Consider the following 19,782-nt stretch of genomic DNA (forward strand, 5'->3'; position numbering starts at 1 on the left):
ACATACTATATTATTATATATATATATATATATACTATAACTAACTACTACTACACTACACTACACACACACACACACACACACACACACACACACACACACACACACACACACACACACACACACACACACACACACACACACACACACACACACACACACACACACACACACACACACACACACACACACACACGAAGATTTGAATATATCCTAGACAGCACAACTGATCTATTTAAACTCGAAAAAAATGAATGTTCTTGTTGTTTCTGAATTAGCGTAATCTGTTTGTGAAGAACTCGAGAAAGAGCTTCAGAGAGAGCAAAAAATGAAGAACTCCATTAAAATATCATTTAAAAGTTATTTTAATTTTATTGCGAATTCTTATATAGACTAGAAAAATATTATTTTTTGAATCTGAAAAAGAGGTCGCAATTGATGATATAAAAGTGAATTCTTTTGGGACTCTTAGGAATACTTTTAGAACAGAAATGAGATAGAAAAGGAATTCATTTAATCGGGAATAAAAAAGAATTCTTTCTCCCAGATAGGACTCTGTCCTATCTGGTATCATAATTATTTTAAACAATTTTCTTGCTTTTCCCAGATGCGGAATCAGATAATAGTATCGAAATTGCAACCAAGAGGCTGCCAGGTAGACCAAGAGTATTAAAAACTAAGAAAAATAGTAAGTATAACTGCGAAATATATAATTACAAAATGCATATACCATAACGCAAGATATAAGTAGCGAAAAACTTCTATAAATTTAATTTTATTGATTCTGTTCTGATATAATTGAACAAATTAGTTAGAACAATTATAAACGTTTCGGTCTTGATTAAACTATCTTCAATATGCCCATAATTTTTTATACAATTGAAATAAATATAATATTATTTAACGATAAAACACAAAAAAATTGAAATTTACAAGTCAAATGTCCAAATATAAATCATTTCTTGAAGATTAGTGTACGCAAAACGCTCGTTAATAATTAAAATTGTTTAGAGAGAACTTGAAGAATTTATTCTTATTAAAATCTTTTTTAATTTGTCCAATATACTTCTTCGTTGCATTTGATTAGAGTAACATGTTTGGTATAAAATTTCCAGACTCTAATATGATCAAACCACGTAATTAATATGTGAAATTTAATTATTCAATTATTAGTTTTGGAGTGTTAAACAAACTGTGCCAAAACAAACTTCAATATTATAAATAAAGTAATGACAATAAAATTGATGACAAGTTATTTTTACTGCTACAATTTTAAATTCTCTGCTAATTCTCATCAAGAATTATCGAACTTACATACAATATAAAACAAGACAAAGATACTTAGGAGAAGGAACATACTGATGTTATGTAAAGCAGAAATATTAGTATAGATAAATAATTACTCAATAATTTTTCTGTATCGCTTTGCTGATTGATATCATCAATTTGTCTTTTTATAAGTATCATTTCCGAAATCATTTTTTTTTTATAGGATAGTTTCCTAAAACAGATGTTATTAAATCTATAGTTCATAATTTAATTGATGAAACTACAGAAAGAGATTGTTTTTTTTTTGGTTCGCTCTATGTTCTTTAATCCTCGTTTTAAGTTTCCTTTTTGTTTACCTTAAGAGGAATCACAATTCAGACAATTTATTCTATATATCACATTACATTAATTCGTTTTATCCGTTCTATCTTTTTCTATTTTTATAAAATTAATTTAAACAATTCATTGATTTATAAGATATATTAAATTTTTTTCCACAATTGTTCTAAAGTTTTCTGACATTTTATTTACATATGGAATTGTAAAGAATTTTTTTATATTAGTAGAACTACAATTATTATTATTAATTTCCTTTTATTTTCATAAAAATTATTTCTTCTAAATAATGTTTTTATTTTTTGATTTATAATGGAAAATATTATATTTAGAAGATAACTATTATTTAAAATCATTAATTAAAACATTAATCATGATGTTGACGTTTTTAATCTGAATGAAAGAAAGAAATAAAATTCTATCAAATTGTCTGATTATTATTCTTTTGTGTTCTATTGGACGGTTTGATTTGTCAACTCAAATATTGGCTCGAATTTAGTCGATTTTTTATAAATGTCAAATTTAATACAATCATCCTCTTTAAATTAACATCAAGAAAGTTAATACCACCATTGTTCTTATGTCCCACATTAAATCTCAATCTCTAATGATAAGAATTAAATGTCTTAAGAACTAAATCGATCATTTGGAATCGCAAGCAAAATGTCATCAATGTAACAATAATAAATAGGAATATTAATACTAATGCTGGAAAATATTTCTTTCTTCGAATCTGTCTGAATCACTAAATTTGCTAAGATCGGAGATTCCATGGGTATACCAAATATCTGTTTGAAGTATTTTTTATCAGATTTAAAGAAAATAGAATTGAGAATAAAATATGTATAATCGTTAAAAATTCTTGTTTCGGAATCAATGTTTTTTGATATAGAGTTCCATCTTATTTCGATACTTCTTAGAATTAAATTTGTGGGAATATTAGTGTACAGTCTTAGGAAGACCTTAAAAGGTTACAACTTTTTTTTCGATAGGTTTCGGAATGCAGTGTGCTCATCGAGCGATTGGTTCTTTTTCATGGATCCACAAATAAGAACTAATCGCTCGATAAGTAGGCTACATTCCGAAACCCATTAAAAAAAAAATGTAATTTTTTTAGGCCCTGACTATACATAGATACTACATCAAAGGAAACAAGTTTATAGTTATGGTATGAATTTAATGACATTCCAATTAATTTATTTACTATTTTATAGCTTTTTGATATCACCAATTTCTTTTTTTAAACTTTTTTCAATAATTTCTTTCAAATATGTAACAAGAGAATAATGGGGATTACTAATACAGCTATCATCTCAACGGATTACTTTCTTTGTGTATCTTCAGAAGCCCATAAGATTTCGATAGTTCCATCAGAAACATATAATTTCTTATAAATAAATTTATCAATGTATTTCCTATTCTTCCGCCTGATTAAAAATGCGCGTATTTCAATAATCATTTTATTCGTGGAATTTTTATTAATGTTCAAGTATGTGTTATTATCTAAAATTTCATGCATTTTTCCCATTATATTCAGTTAATGCTGTCCATTAATGCTATCAAATTACCCTTATTTGCACGAGTAATTAGAAGATCAGAAGTTCAGCAATAAATTTTTGCGAAATATATTTCTCGATACAATATATACATACAGGGTGATTCAGAACAACCAAGAATACCCAAGAGACGTATTCCTGATCGAATTCTAAGACGATTTTTGTCCGAAGCTTAGTTTTCAAATTACAAGAAATAGTTAGCGTATCATGCATATAGGAGACAAGCAGAAGCAGCGCTCACGATTAGACGTGAACACTTTACGCATGGGACGCACACTGATCAGATGCATTTACACGTTTATAAAAACACGTTTCTTCTTTCCCTTCTATAACACTATCTCTTTGTCTTTCATACTTTAAATATGCTAATTTCGTTAAATTATAAACTAGAATGAAATTAAAATGAAAGATTTATTATATGTGATATTTATTATATGTAATATTAAACGTATTCACTGAATTATACGATTTAACTGCATTTTTGTAGCCGCGAGTCAAGGAAAATTATGGGAATTTATTAGAGATTTACTTCGTAATAGAGAAACGTGTCCAAGTTTAATCTGCTGGGAAGATTATTCACAAGCCAAATTTCGCTTCGTAAAAAGCGATGAAGTGGCAAAACGATGGGGTTCACGAAAAGGAAATACAAAAATGACTTATGAAAAACTTAGTCGAGCTATGAGGTAATAATGAATAATAAAATTTTTTATATCTTGTGAAATAATTTAATTATATTTAGATATTGCTATATTAGTTTTTTTTCAAAATGATGCTTTTTAGGTACTATTATAAGAGCAAAATATTTCTACCAGTACTTGGTCGCAGACTGGTGTATCAATTTGGACCAAATGCGAAAGGATGGCAAACAGATAACCCAAATTTCCGATACTGAAACGGTGTGTCGAAAAAGAGTCACAAGTTCGTAATATGATCGAGCGTGCAAAATTGAAAAATTGTAAAATATTTCGCACGATGTTTTTTAACATTAGAAAAATAATTACTGTTATACTGTTATTCGTTGTATTTTAAACGTCAAATGTTATGTTTCTTACATATAAAGCTAATAAACATAATAGAAAAAACTTTAAAAATGAGATTTGAAAAAAAAACATTACTATTTTTTCTTTCTTGATTTTAATTTCTATATCTTTGACATAAATACTTATTTTTTATTCCATCTATTCTACAAAATTAATCATATATAATAATTACGATTACGAATTTAATTCTTCGCCGGTAATGTGTGAAATTTTCACTTTTCGTCCGTAAATTGAAGTTTTGAGGTCATAATAGCAGATTTTTTTTAACTATTCTGAATTGTATAAAAATCTGAAAATTCTTATATATATATATATATATATATATATATATATATATCTTATGTTTTTATTAGGTGTTCTGATTAGTTTTGAGGGTTCACTACAAATGATTATAGCTATAGATCTGCTAAAAATATTTTGAAATTGAATGTGTCATTTCAAAGCTTGGACATTTCTACAAATAATTTGACATAGGTTCTGTTCGTAAACGTCATTCGTAAACTATACTTTTTAATGCGATTGAAAATAGAATATGATGCAAAATATTTTCGGCTGCTTTACTACTTTGATTCGAAGAAAACGGCTGCCGAAACTCACCGATTCATTTTAGAAATTTATTCTGAGTCTGTTTCATCAGTTAAAAACGTGTAAGTACTGGTATCGGCGATTTAAAAATAGTAATTTTGATTTAAAAGACAAAAGAAAACATTTAGATCAATCAAAATTTTTGAATGAAAATTCAACTCAAACGCTTGAAGAATTAGCTAAAGCATTAAATGTTAGTAAATCAACTGTTTCTGATCATTTACACGCAATAGAAAGGATTCAAAAAGAAGATAAATGAATTTCACACAAATTGTCTGAATTGATTATTCAAAATCGTTTAACCATTTACATTTCATTGTTTTCTCGTCACAAAAAGAAGCAATTTTTATATAAAATAGTCAGGTATTATTAACATTTTTGTGCATCTAACAAGTAGCTCAACAAAAACATTAATTATCATTTCATCTATACATATAAAATTTATATTATTAAATATTTATATTAAATATTACTTGTAAAAAACACATATTATATAAATAAAATAATTATTACTTTTTTATGAAGAATAGCTTTATTTTCGCTTTTTTTTCAATGTCGACGATGTATTTGAGTTCATCTTTCTCTTTCCAGTCTGCAAAGTCATAAAAAAATATACATACTTTTTCAATAGTAGCATATAAAAATTAGATAAATGAAATATCGCTTATTTACTACGTGCAAATCAAGAAATGAGTTTTCCAAAAAAAGTTTAAATGTTTTGAATCATTAAAATTATTTAATTTTAATTTTGAAATGTATAGCTATATCACATTGTAGCAAATAAGCAATGTACAATAGTATAGCAATAATAATAATAAAATATATTTTATAATATAACTGACATTATATAATTAAATTATATACCTTAATTTGTAAATCCAAATCTGCTATTGTTTCTGTTTCTTTGTTAAGTGTATTATTTGTGTCTTGATCAATATGCGGAAAGATAAAGTTTTTTCTTCTTATATTTACCGCATGAGAGACAGAGTCACCTTGTTTTACCAATGATGCTATTCTCGCTAATGATTCTTCTCCTCGAGTTAAGAGTGAACGTTTTTTTATAACATTCTGTAAATTTTACATAATAAGTAGACTGCGAATATTTATGCAAAATACTTAACTGAATATTTTGCATAAATTGCATATTTACAAATGGCAATCTCAATCTTTCTGCTTTATTTTTTAATAACTTTTTAATGAATAACATCGACGATCGATAAAACTGTCTGATGGTTAATATTCAGTTAAGTATTTTGCATAAATATCCGCAATCTAATAATAAGTATTTTGTGTGCGTGCGTGCTGCATATACATACATATAGACATGTATAGGGTCTGAAAAATGCTTAAACTCTCGTATAGAGACAGAATGGACTAAATTGAGTAGAAAAGCCCTGTATCATTTTGTAATTTTCGCAATAATTAATGAGTTTAATATTCATTTATGAAAATAGTCAAAATTGTCCAGCCTAAATGCAAGCGCGCGGCGAGACAGAAAATGTATTCGCCGTCGTTAAGCACATGGAAAATTATTGTTTATTAGCGGCAATACAGGCTACGCACGAGTCGCGTATATCCGTAAATCCGTTTTGAGCTATGATTATTATTCCTCATGGTGGAAGGAATAATATGGTGTGTGCAGTGCTTCTCTTGAAATCTCTATTCTCTCTGTCTAGGACTGTTCATAAGAAATTGTAAAACGCTAAACATGGGACGCTATTCATAGTTCGTTTTTATTTTAAAACTATCTTAAATATAATGTCTTAAGATGATAATACAAATTGATTTATGACATTTTAAGATTGTACTTAAGACAGTCTTAAATATAAGTATCGACTATGAATACAGATCTGTTTCGTCGTGAAGTTGATACTGAATCTTTCCTTGCGCAAGGATTGCATTTTCCGATGCATATGTCAACCATGCTAGAAGAGCGTTCAGTAGAATACTCAACATGTTGCAACTCATCAGCAAACCGTGCAACGGTTGTGCTGTACTGAACGCACCTAATAACTATTGTAAAAATTGTAAAATAAAAGACTTTTCCTCAATCCATTCTGCCTTTATGCGAAAATTTAATTGTTAACTATCAGACATCCTGTTTATACAAGCTATTATTTATTCATTTGCTTATGAGATGAGACAATATACGTCATATTTTCATTAATATTGATAAATTAATAATCTTACATATATCGTCTGAGATTTCTTTCCAATACTTGGTCCATTTAAGAGATCTGTTATATTCCGTGGCATAATTGGTTCTATATTCTCAAAAGAATTTACCTTGTCGAGAGAAGTATCTTGTTTTTGTGACTCATTACCTTTGATCTTCTTAACAGCTTCCAGTCCGAGTTTAAAGATTTTACTATGACATAATTCATCTTCAATTTCATTATTTGAGCATTTCTGTAAAGACATAAGATACTTCTATAGAAATATTCTGTATCTATATTCTTTAAATGTGATCATTATTACACACAATAATTTAGTACCATTCTTTCTTCAAGAAATTTGTCTCTTTCATTTTTAAGTTTACTCCACTTTGCTTCTTCCTCATCGTCTTGCACGTCTACCCAGCCTTCGTTCTCATCAGATATTTGTGTTGACATCTCAATATTATTTCCTAACTTATCTAAACAAAATTATAATGTTATGCACATATTGGAGCATATCAAGTATTACATTTTGGAAATTTGATTCTTATAATATATTGAATCTTATAAAATATCTTAAAAGAAAAAAGTATGATAATCGTCTGTCATTTAAAAAATTATTATAATTACACAATATAATATTAAAAAATATATGTATATATTATACCTATATTTTTCCATTTGAATTTACGCTCACGTCCCATTCCATCACTATGTAAATCGCCGTCCTCAAATAATAATTCTTTCAACAATCTCACCTCTCTTTTATCTTCATCCAATAATTGTTTTATATGGATCTTTTCCAGTTGATCTTTCACTTCGTGTTCGTCTATGTGTTCACCATCAGCTTCTTCAAATTCTAATTTATCCAAATTCTTCTCATCTTCATCGGCAGAATCCCAATCGCTTTCACTTAACTCTGCTTCTTCTTCCACAAAACTAGCTGCAACTTTTTTTATATCTTTTTCTGGCACAATTATATATTCATTTTCTTCGGAATCATAATCAACATATTGTTTCTCTTCACTATTTATATCATCTTCTTTATCGAAGAATTGAGAATTCTCCTCTTCCGAATCAGACAAATTCAATACTTTGGCTAAACGTTTTTTAGGTTTTAGAAATGTATCTTCATCCTCATCATCCGAGGACATAACTCTTAATTTTAGTTTCGAATTCATTGCGCTAACTTTATTTATTTTCTCTGCATGATTTACAGAATTATTAGAATCTTCATCTGACGTCAATTTTATATTTTGAAGCATTTTGTCTTTTGAATTTTTTGATTTAATAGCAACTAGTTTTGCGTTAGAATTTCTAGAACATTCAGAATCATTTAAACGTAACTGTAATTCAGTACTAGATTGCGAAAATAAATCTATATCAGTTCTCTGCGGAGATTCAAATTTGCCAGAACACAATCGCATAAGATATTCATCATCAACAATTTCTCCAATATCATCAAACAATTTTTTTTTAAAAATAGATTTATTTTTTACATTACATACGTGTTCAGAAAGTTCATCATTCTGTGTGCTTTTCATAGAAAGGAACTCATATTTATCAACTAAACATCCTCTTTTTTGTGATGAATCTTTTTCATTTTCTAAGGTAGTATTCAATACGCTTAATTGCGTTACAGGAGAAATCAAATCGAGCATACTTGTTTTCGTCAAAGGTGTCTTACATATCTGGCTTCTTGTAGTAACTTCTTGTTGACAAACGGGCATATTGCTTTCATTTTCATTTATCCAATCAATATCATCGCAATGTGATGCATCTATGTCTGTTGACATATTTAATTGACTACTATGATTTTGTAAATAGTTCGGATTTGTAACGTTTGAATCGTTTTGGAACTCTTCTATTAATTTTGTTTTTCTATCATTTTTAGTAATGTTAAAGCTTTCACAAGCATTAACATTGTCAACATCTTTAAAATCAGATTCATTTTCATTCTTCATATTTGCATCTAAACTTTCTTCGTTTTCTTTTTTTTCTTCATATTTATCTTCATCATCATCATCATCATCATCATCATCATCATGATCATCATCATCATCATTTTCTTCTTCTTCACCATCAGTTTCTATTTCATTTACATCGTCATCCATGTATTCTTTTCTATATTTAAAATTTGTAGATTGTTTACTATATTTTATATGATCCTCACTCTCATCACATGTCTCTTCTATACTTGAATCTTCATTGTCTGTAACTTCAGCTTCGTCATCTGCAAATAGGCATTTACTCTTTTTCTTATCTCTAATGCAAACATCATTCTCTTCTAATTCACTTTCTTCACTGTCTTCACTTAATTCAAAATCCAGTTCAACTTCTTGTTCATCTAAATCATAATCACTTTTTTCCTCTCCATTCCATTCTTCCTCCTGCGTTTGCAGCTTTATTTCTTTCAATTTCCATACTTTGTTACGCTTTAAAATCATTTGTAATTTCAAATCTTCCTTTAAGCGCATTAATTTGGCTCCAGGCTTATTCAATTCAGAATTATCAATGTTAACAGGTGTCTTGTATGGAAGTACTTCATTAATTGGAAGAAGACTATTCTGTGTATTTTGTAAGTGTACAACAGTTGTTTCAGATTTATTATTACTCGGTTTTTTCGATTTTACATTATCTGTTAGATCAATAATCATACCTGGCGATCCTCTTAAAGTAACTTTCGAATTGGATACTAATGCTGATAACTTTTTTCTATTCGCCAAAATCTCGTCTGCAGATTTTGAAAGAACTTGTAGGTGATTATCAATCTTTTCACATTCATCTACTGAAGAATTATGTTGAATTTTTGACTGAATATCATTAATTACAAGAAGAGATGATGACGATACGTCATTTATTTTAGAATATTGATCTTTTTTTTCATTATTTATATCTTGTGTAATACACTCATCAAAATTTGAACATATAATATTGTCTGTATCATTATCACTTTGAAATGTTTCAGTTACTTCCTTATTATTTGTACTATTAGAAGTTGTTCCTATTTTCGTTGCTTCTATAACTGAATTTTTATCTCTTCTATTAATTACATTGGAATCATCTTGATATATTTTTGATATTTCATTCTCTGTTACAGTAATTTTTAACTTTTTGTCGTCATTAATACATGTTTCTTTATTCAAAGAAATAATAGTTTTAACTGTTTCGTTTGTTACTTCTTGTTCATCGAGATATGTTTCACAGCCATTTTCAAAATGTATGTCAATTAATTTTCTTGGTAAACTAATTTTTGGAAAATTTTGATTATATTCATTTATCTGTGATAGTAATGTATTAAATCCGTCTGGATTACAATTATTATCTATTAAGGAAGCTAACTCTACAGCTCGATGATCTACTTCGCAAACATCATTTTGAAGTAACGCCTCACACGCATTAGCATTTAAATGATTTATCTGTACAATCTCTTTTCTGATAGCTTGAGAATGTCGATTATTTATTTCAAATTTTTTAGGATTTTGTGTGTGCTCAATACATATTGATGACATTTCTCTTTCGTTTCTAATGGAAGATTTTTTTATATTTTCACTAACCAAAGGCATAGATTGTACATCATCTTCCGAATCTGAAGATTTGTAAAAAAGTTCTGCTTCTTTTTCCTTTTCCGCAAGTACCTGACTATTTAAAATTATATGTAAATATAATTTGTTCATATTTTAAAAACAAATTTGTAAAACGTGCGTGTGTGAGTATACGTTTAAATATAATATAATGTATGTATATATACAGGGTGTCACAAAAAGGTCAGGACATTGAATTATCTAGGAAAGATGACATTTTCGTGTAAAATTTTCCATACAAAAGTTGTAGGACACTAATTAATCCATTATATACTGATATTGGATTGATTTTGAACAATCTTAGGAATGTCACATTAAGATCACTGAATTATTTTAATGGGAACCTCTATTTTTTTTATTACAAATTCTTGCAGCTGACACTAAGACCTTTTCAAAACAGTATGATTAAGTTTCATTTGGCGAAAAAGTATTTGACATGCGCTGCTAAAGTTTAAATACTGCCGCGTATTAGCGTTATTCATGGTATACCATGCAGAGATTGCACAGTTGGATTTGCATATCAAATCAATATCACTATATAATGAGTAACTTGGTACCCTATAACTTTTGCATAAAAATTGCAAATGATAGGTCTTTTTTACTCAATTCAATTCGTTCTACCTGCTCACAAGAGATGATGCGATTATTACTAGATACTCTATATAACCTAATATATCTATAATTTATGTATAAAATTACCTTACTATCGCTGATGACATCTTAAGTTTCGCTGCCGTTGAAGGCGCTTTCGGAAGAGCAGCTGATACTCTTTTTCTATTCAAAAATTCTTGTAATGTACGCTGTTTTGGCCTATGATATGGTAAAGAAATTTCTGTTTCTCTTAATAAACGTTGACTTTCGCTATGTATCTGACGCATTGCCTCATCTTTAGAAGCTCTTATAGAGCCCTATATATTATAGGATCAAAATAATGTTAATAATTTACAAAATTATATTTTATATTAACTGCTATAATATAACATCCATTGCTGGCCAAGTATAGGATTTCTCTTATCTAATTAGATATATTCGATTTTCATCGATTCAAATTTATCATAATTGTTTATTAGCATGTGACAAGATCGCCCAACGAGGCGCGCGTTCATCATCATTAGGCACATTAATATCAATATCGTTTCTAAACAACATGTCTAATGATGAAGAACGTATATCTCTCTGGGCGATCTTGTCGCACACTTGCATTTGGCGATAGGCTGGGCGAATTTGGAAATGTTCATAAATTAATAACTCGTCAACTAAATGCAAAATGGTAGAGGACATCTGTCTGAGTATATCTGTCCTTATCTAACATATTGCATATCGTCTGTTACAAGATCGAACATCTACTGAAAATACAATTACTGCTGTTTATTATTCTAAATTTTTGCTAAGCATACGCATACACATGAATTATGTTCAACCAAAAATTTTTTTTTCAATCTTAGTTTTACAAATTCAGTATTGTTTGTTCAAATAATTCGAGGTTTGCTGAATTTTTATGCTACTTATATGAACTCAAAAACTTTTATATGAATCAAACTTCAACCTCAGCTGTCAAAAGTGCCACAAGCCAAAAGTGAATTTTTTATATTTTTTTTACGATCTGTTTTTGAAATGGACACACTCATGAACACCTTCTATTTGTGCATATTTAAAATTTGTAAACATTTTGTAAACAATCTAAAAGCTTGAAAAATTTTGATTTGTAATGTAATTCATGATAATTGCCGTTCTAACATTGCCTTTAAGTGTTGTGTTTTCTTATACTATTCATCGAACTTTATTGTCATACTACATACATACCCGTCTCTTTTTAAAAGATTTTTTTTTAATATCCTTATTTTCAGATGCTTTATTAAATATGATATGAATGTCGTTTTTTGTTTTTTCTTCCTTTGATTCAGAATCTACTGAAATTCGATTTTCACTCTGTAACAAAGATATATTATAGTTTTATAATTTATTATATTATTTTAAAATTATAATATAAGAAAATATTTATATACAATATGGTTACAGTAATACTTACAATAAGAACCGTTTGAGATAAGTTATTACTCTCGCTTGTTTGTGTATCTTTTTCAGATTCTGTTTCTTCATTTTGTTTTTCTTCCTCTGATTCAGAATCAATTAAAGCTTGATAGTTTTTAGCCTACACAACGAAGACAATATGTTTTGAATATGTACTTTTTATACTTACAATTTTGAGGCTTCCATGGAAATGTTCTTCAAAATTATTTCAAAGTTTGCGGATTATTAATGCTAATATTTCGCAGGGTTGACGAGAAAGACGAATTTTTTTTATTTTGATCTGGACAGTGATCAAAACTGGTTTTAACCACTAGTTAAAATGTATCTTTATTTTTAAGACTTTTTATTAGGCTTTTGACAAGGTGAGTCCAATAAAACCCATCACTAAAAAAATCCATTTAAAAAAGATGAAATGCCAGTGTGCTTGGAGCCGAAATTGCATCACTGCCACGAAGCGCGATTGTTGATAGAAAGAACGTTCAAAATAATAAAAATTTTCAATAAAGGTCGAAAATCGAGTGTTTTTATAGAGAAATTTTCAAAAATTTCGATTCTCTCTCAAAACTTGATTCAATTGTTTTATCATCATGGTTTATTGTACTTTTTATTTCATTGATCGAAAAATTTAAATAGTTTTTAATAATAATGACATCAAAGTTTCTTTCTATAGTTCTGACAAACTACAAAAATATACAAAAGTTTAAAAAGATTCTCGTGCTCATTTACCGAAGAATAACGTAGTTTATAAGATTAAGTGCAATGATTGTGATGTATCATATGTTGGGCAGACGAGCAGACAGTTGTTGAAAACAAAAATTAAACATCATAATCATATCCATTGGAACACGTCTGCTCGATCTGTAATAATCGAACGTAGATTGCAGTTTGAACATGATTTGAATTGAAACAATATCCAAATTTTAGATGAAGAACCATGCTATAACAAACATCTAATCTTAGAGACGCTGAATATTAAAAAGCAAAAAAATAATAGTGTGTCTTCCAACAAGCAACATAAAACGATTGTGACACAATGAATTGTACTATCGCTTGTTGGAAAGCTTAATTTACAAACGGACACAAAGAGTTTTCATGAAGTATATATACCGATTATAACAAAATTTGACTTTGCAATACCAAGACTACTTTTCAATCATTGTTTTTCTCTCAATCAGTATTTGTCTGTCATTATACAATTTAAATTTATTCTCTGACTAATTGTAAGTACCTTTATAACTGTATCTTTTTGGATTTGATTTTTACTTTTTAACGACTATATTTTTAATTCAATATTTATTTTATTATATGTATATATAATTATACTGACTATTAAAATTATTGTGACGAGCATCTTTTTAACAACATGCAAAAACAAAACTGTATGGCCATTTTGTTAGTTTTTTTATTAAAGTGACGTTTGCTTGCTTAATTCATTCACTGTAGAACAAATTGCCCAATTTATAAAATTTATTAGACAACATTTATTAGACAACATGCAGAAATTCCCTACAATCAGTTGATCAACCGTTTGCGAGCAATTTCGATTCTTTTATAAAACATTCATCTGGCCTCATCTAATTATGATATATTATCATTCCATCTCTATTGTTGTCTTCATCTTTTTAACACTACTGCATGGATTTATAATATCTGAAAATGGTTCAATCTAGATCTCAAAACATGTAATATTGTTTTAAATATAAATTTGTAGAATATAATATATTGTATGTCCTTGATTATTACATTTAAATTTTTGTAATTGACTCTTACTCTTAAATGCCCTTTCAAAAATCTGCAATTAGTAATGATAACTTATTACTTTTTTTACTAAGGTGAATAACTATAACTTGTTATTTTTAAAAAGTACTTTCCGTTTCCTGTATGTATGCAATAACAATAACGTTTATTTTGTTCCAATTTATTACTTGATATGTAATAAATATTTTTCTAATTTATTGTGATCTAATTTTTATTCTTTTCTCTCTATCTTAACTCTGAGCTGAGATCGAAAAACTATATTAATAACAGTAATATAGGACAAAATGAAACTATTATTAAATTTTGATCAGAATACAGATGCCCAAAATTGATCACGACTAGAATGGTTAAAAACAGATTAAAATCATACTGGTTGAAATCATACTATCAAATATGTGCCAATCTTGGCGGTTATAAATATAATAGTTTACTTTAACAATCTGTACTTGATAATCAGATATATCAGATTGTTCCTTGCCCATAATTAAACTTTAATATTTACAAAATACTTAATGTCCCATATAACATAAGTAAATAATTCAAAAATTTTTTGAATAATTTATTTATATTTGTTAAATTTTATTTTAGTGATGGGAAAAGGAGATAAAAAAAGAAGCCATACTAGATAAATTTTGAAAGGATCTACATCTCTAGAGTAATGCCGATTCTACAATGAATCTATTACTGTCCATAGTCTTACAACTTAATCTGTGAAGTTGACTAATCAGCGTTAGTTGTACAAGTTGGCTATTGGTCAATTTCATTGATAAGACTATAATAATTGGGACTATTGACTACAGATTCATTGTAGAATCAGTATAAGTATAGAATGGAAGATAATATCATTATGTATATAATGTAATTACTTACAGTAGTACATGTAATATGATGAACCCTTTGAGGAAAATTATAACTCTCGCTTGTTTGCGTGTCTTCTTCAGATTCACTATCTATTATTCTTCTTACACTCCTACTTTTCGAATTATTCTTATATTCTGCAATCTGTAAGTCTGTTTCAGGTGATCCAGAATAATATTCATTATCAACATTAGCAGTTTTGATTAATGTTTCACATAAACTAGGTTGTTCTACAAAATCACTCATAGCATTTGAATATATCTTTTTAACAGTGTTAATGCCATTATTTATATCACGATATTTTTTATTCGTGACTTTTAATTCTTTTGTCGATTTGTTCAGATTGATTCCATCGCATAGGCGAATATTGTCAACTAAGGTATCAAAAGTTCCATTATCTCCTATTTTTTTCTGATTAAAACAACTTCCTTCATTTAACAATGTAACATCACAAATATTTCTTAAGTTTCCTTCAATATTTTTCTCTTCTTTTTGACAATATGTTATTTTTTCATTATTAAGTTTTTCAATATCTTTAAAGATATCTGATTCTGTATTAACTTTTTCATTAACATCTTTTTTGTTTAAATAAACATCTTCGAGATCAGTGACTGTTGAGAGAGAAACAATACAAGCCATTATCAAAGAATGTGAGAAAAATGTCTTTGAACCAAACAGAAATATAGATTATAGAATAGAATTCATATATATAGTTTCTCTTCTTAAACATGCAGAAATGCAGAATTATGAAAGAAATATATTTCATTAATCACTTTACTCCACAACACGTTTCATTACATCTCGCGACACAACAGATAACACAGACAGATCTTGCTGATTGCTCCCGCACAGTGGACGCGGAATTCGCGGAAACGACGAAATGTTTGCCGCGCGGCACATGCGACACGGTAACCAATGAACACGTAAAGTATGATGTAAGAAGACAAGGATTGTGTTTAGTGAATTCCAACAGTTGAGTGAGCACTCGCTAAATTCTGTTTTAGGCCGGTATTCATAGTCAGATTTTAAGCCGATTCTGACATCAGTTACAAGCCGATCGCAAGTTTGTTGCGTCAGCCAATATGAAGGGTTGATTTCAAAATGCAAGCTTCAGATTAGCTGTCGCAACAAACTTGCGATTGGCTTGCAACTAATGTAGAACCGGCTTTATATTCAAGAACATCTTAAGACGCTAAGCAGCCCTCTGATTGGTTTCGTGACTTTTTAAGACTGTACTTAAGACGGTCTTGAATGTAAGATCTGGCTATGAATACCAGCCGTAATGTCTGTATTAAATCCTGAGGATTTAGTACAGACACGAACTACATCTGTTTCTCATAAAAATAAATAATTTCATTTTATAAATAATTTCATTTTAATTTAATCTTCATGGACAATTTACAATTCTGTATCATTCGGAATTAATTCTTGGCACTCGGATTGCTTGAAGGTCACGTAATCAAACTCGCCATTTGTTAGCTCGCATCTCAGATTTATATTGCCGAATGCACCTTTTGTTATCTAGTGGCTTTAGAGAAGAAAGGAAGCAAGTGACATGGTTTGGGCGGTTCCTATAGTTACCTTGTTAGTTTCTGTATCGCATCCTTAGAGAGAGATGCTTGCAAACTGAGCACACTTTCTGAACTAGTACACACAGTACAATAAGTTGAACTGAAACAAATATACGTTTGTTTCACTTCAACTTATTGCACTGGTTCAGAGTGCAACAATAAAAAACAGACCTCATGTTATCCCTTCTACCATGGGCTACAGGAAAAAGGTCCTCGTATCATCTCACAGGGGTCTCAGGTTTCTCTCCGATAGTAGATAAGTAGATACAGTTTAGTTTTCAGTTGAGTTCGTTGGAGTTTGGTGTCTGGTAAGTATAGTAATAAAGAGGAATTTTTTAATTTTATCACATTAATAGGATAAATATCTTTAAATGAATTTTAAATGTAGAGTTACAGTAATTGGTAATTATATAGTTTAGCATAATCACCTCTAAAATCAATAAAATTAGGCTTATTCGACACGTTTTTGCATAAAATGAAAGAATATGGTAAAAATAATGTTCTGCTCTGCGAATCAAGCTATTGAGCATTAAAGTTGACGACTATTGAGGTTAGGAAATCTGTCATAGAGACGAAACGAGGAAATAGAATTGTACCGTTGCACGTGGATTTCGACTCTCCAGTTTTTCACGCGAAGCGACTTTCACTCCATCTCTTCCTCTGCCAAGGAGCGCACGACTTTTGAGTTCTGCAATTGTATTATTGCACGTGGATTTCGACTTTCCACGCGAAATGAGCTGAAATGAGCGTATGAAGCAGCGGAAGATTAAACTGTGTAATTATCCAAAAGAGAAAATATTACTTTTTAAAAAAGTAATATCTAATAAAAAAAATAAATAAATGAAAGAAAGAATTTTATGAAAAGAATTTAATATTAAATCTGTGTTTATATGGCAGACATATGTCAAAATTTATTGGTAATTTTATAAAAACAGCTCGGATGATATTTTGACATATAGAGTAGATATTGAGTATTAAGTACTCTAAAAGATTTTAAGGTGATTGTTCACACAAATTCGAGACGAAAACTTCATATGGCCTAATATCCGAAACGGCCGAAAGTTTTAATTGAAAGATAATAGGGTGCCAAACTTGAAGAAAAAATTTCGTTTTTTTTTTAATTTTAAGAATCACTCGAATTATTTAGATTTTAAATGAAACTTTATAATAATAAACTGAAACTTTATAAACTTTATACAAAGGTATAATAACAATATATATTATAGGTAAACTTTATATACAAAGGTAATAATATATTATTTCTGAGATACTTAGGGCTTCTTTCACCAACTTCTGATTAAATTAATCGACGCTTAACTTGCAGAAGGGCCTTTCTTCTTTTTTCTCTTCTGACAAGATAAACTCAGTAAACGAGAATGGATTAAAATGGATTAAAGTTTTTTTAATGCGTACTTTAAATCCATGAAAATGGATTGGATCCGAGTTGACACTAGTTTAATATTCGAAAAAAAAAAAAAACAATTCATCTTTAATGGTTACAAATTTTCCTAAGACATTTATAATAATTATACTTGAAATTAACTACTTCAAATTGGTATTAAAAAACGTATCTTAGTGGGATTCTGGGATCTCTGGATTATGAATCTTCTACATTATCTGCACACCACTTCTTCAATTGGTGTGTTATTCATTCTCTATTTCAATTACAAGCTAATCTAGTAATGAAATTATATAGATATAATAAAAATATCATTTAACAAATATAATAAAGTATAAACAATTCATATTACTATGAGACAACATTAGGTAAGAGATAACATCGGATAATTTAATCTTGTTTGGCCGTCGCACGCCGTGATTAGCCTAATATTTGGACTTGTTCGACTTAGTTTGCGAGTCGATTCACATCGATCATTTATTTCTAATCAAAGAGAAACAAATGAACATAGCTCAATTATTTTTGTTACAATTTTTTTGAACTTAGTTGGATTAAAACGAAAAATTTCCTGCTTATAATTTTAAATAATTAAAAAGTAGCTTTTATGGTCCATTTTTAAATAAAAACTTTTTTTATTTAATTAGAAATTTAATTGAAAAATTTAATTGAAAAATTGTATTTCATATTCAGAATATTGAATTGAACAGTATTCACATTGTACAGAAATTGCTGATATTATTTTGGAAAGGCATAGAGTTATGCTGTATGCCATTCCTATAAATGAATAAAAATGCATTCAGAATTGAAAAAGCATAGACATTTGCTTTATGCAATTCCTATAAATGAATAAAAACGCATTCAGGATTGAAAAGGATTAATTTTAACATGAATTCCGTATTTCTGAAAATCTGAATCCATTTTAATCCATTTCAATCTTGTTTGCTGGGAACTGTGTATAAGTTCTCACTTTGACAGTCGTGAATTAATCATGAATCAGTGTTAATCGAAATTGGTAAAAGAGACTTTTAAAGTTAAAGTTTAGTAATTTTGATCTATAAAAAAATCTATACAGAAATCAAAGTTCTGATAATCTTTACCGTGACATATGTGTCTGTTATCAAGAATATTCTTCTAAATGTTGTGTCGATATCACGGCACGGTTCGTGGATTCAAAGGAGACTTCGGGAGATGAGATTAATCAACTTTGTAATTTTTTAAATAGAATATATTTACTTTCACATATAATATCAGTGGTTATTTTATTACAATTCCTCTTAACACTATTCGCGTCATGATAGATACAGTAATTACGTTTAAACGATGGGCAAAATAACGCGACAAGTTTCTTTCAAATTTCTGATAGACGACCGCGTCCGCGGTCGCGCTTATATTCTATATTTTTCGGATCCTTGAGCGTTCCGCTGGCTCATCAACTTCCGCGCTTCTGAATCCACTAAGTTTATATTCGCGCAGGGTCTTCTTTTATTAATTATTTAAAAGTAACTTTAAGTATATTTAATAAATCGGTTTCAACAATCATTTATTTAATCGTTTATATTGCTTGCACGTTCGTGGCAAGTGTTCGCGCAATTGTCACTTGTGCAATTAGCACTCGTGACATTAATAACGATAAAAAAAT

The 19,782-nt window shown here is 28.8% G+C and overlaps 2 protein-coding genes across 2 annotated transcripts in view; one reads left to right on the forward strand and one right to left on the reverse strand.

Annotated features, from left to right (window-relative positions):
- Positions 1-4,053, forward strand: part of LOC105621421 (ETS homologous factor) — a 10,193-nt gene extending 6,140 nt beyond the window's left edge. Inside the window, 3 exon segments of the mRNA XM_012202892.1 lie at positions 533-688; positions 3,649-3,844; positions 3,942-4,053. Coding sequence (XP_012058282.1) covers positions 533-688; positions 3,649-3,844; positions 3,942-4,053 — 464 coding nt within the window.
- Positions 4,054-5,318: 1,265 nt separating this feature from the next.
- Positions 5,319-15,419, reverse strand: LOC105621465 (claspin-like). Its single transcript, XM_012202933.1, has 10 exons — positions 15,186-15,419; positions 12,585-12,678; positions 12,330-12,376; positions 11,226-11,434; positions 10,293-10,584; positions 7,610-9,713; positions 7,282-7,421; positions 6,977-7,195; positions 5,651-5,854; positions 5,319-5,378 (listed from the first exon to the last, which is right to left on the reverse strand). The coding sequence occupies exons 1-10, from the start codon at positions 15,417-15,419 to the stop codon at positions 5,319-5,321; spliced, it is 3,603 nt and encodes a 1,200-aa protein (XP_012058323.1).
- Positions 15,420-19,782: the final 4,363 nt, after the last annotated feature.

This window comes from Atta cephalotes (genome assembly GCF_000143395.1).
Source record: "Atta cephalotes unplaced genomic scaffold scaffold00033, whole genome shotgun sequence".
NCBI classification, from domain to species: domain Eukaryota; kingdom Metazoa; phylum Arthropoda; class Insecta; order Hymenoptera; family Formicidae; genus Atta; species Atta cephalotes.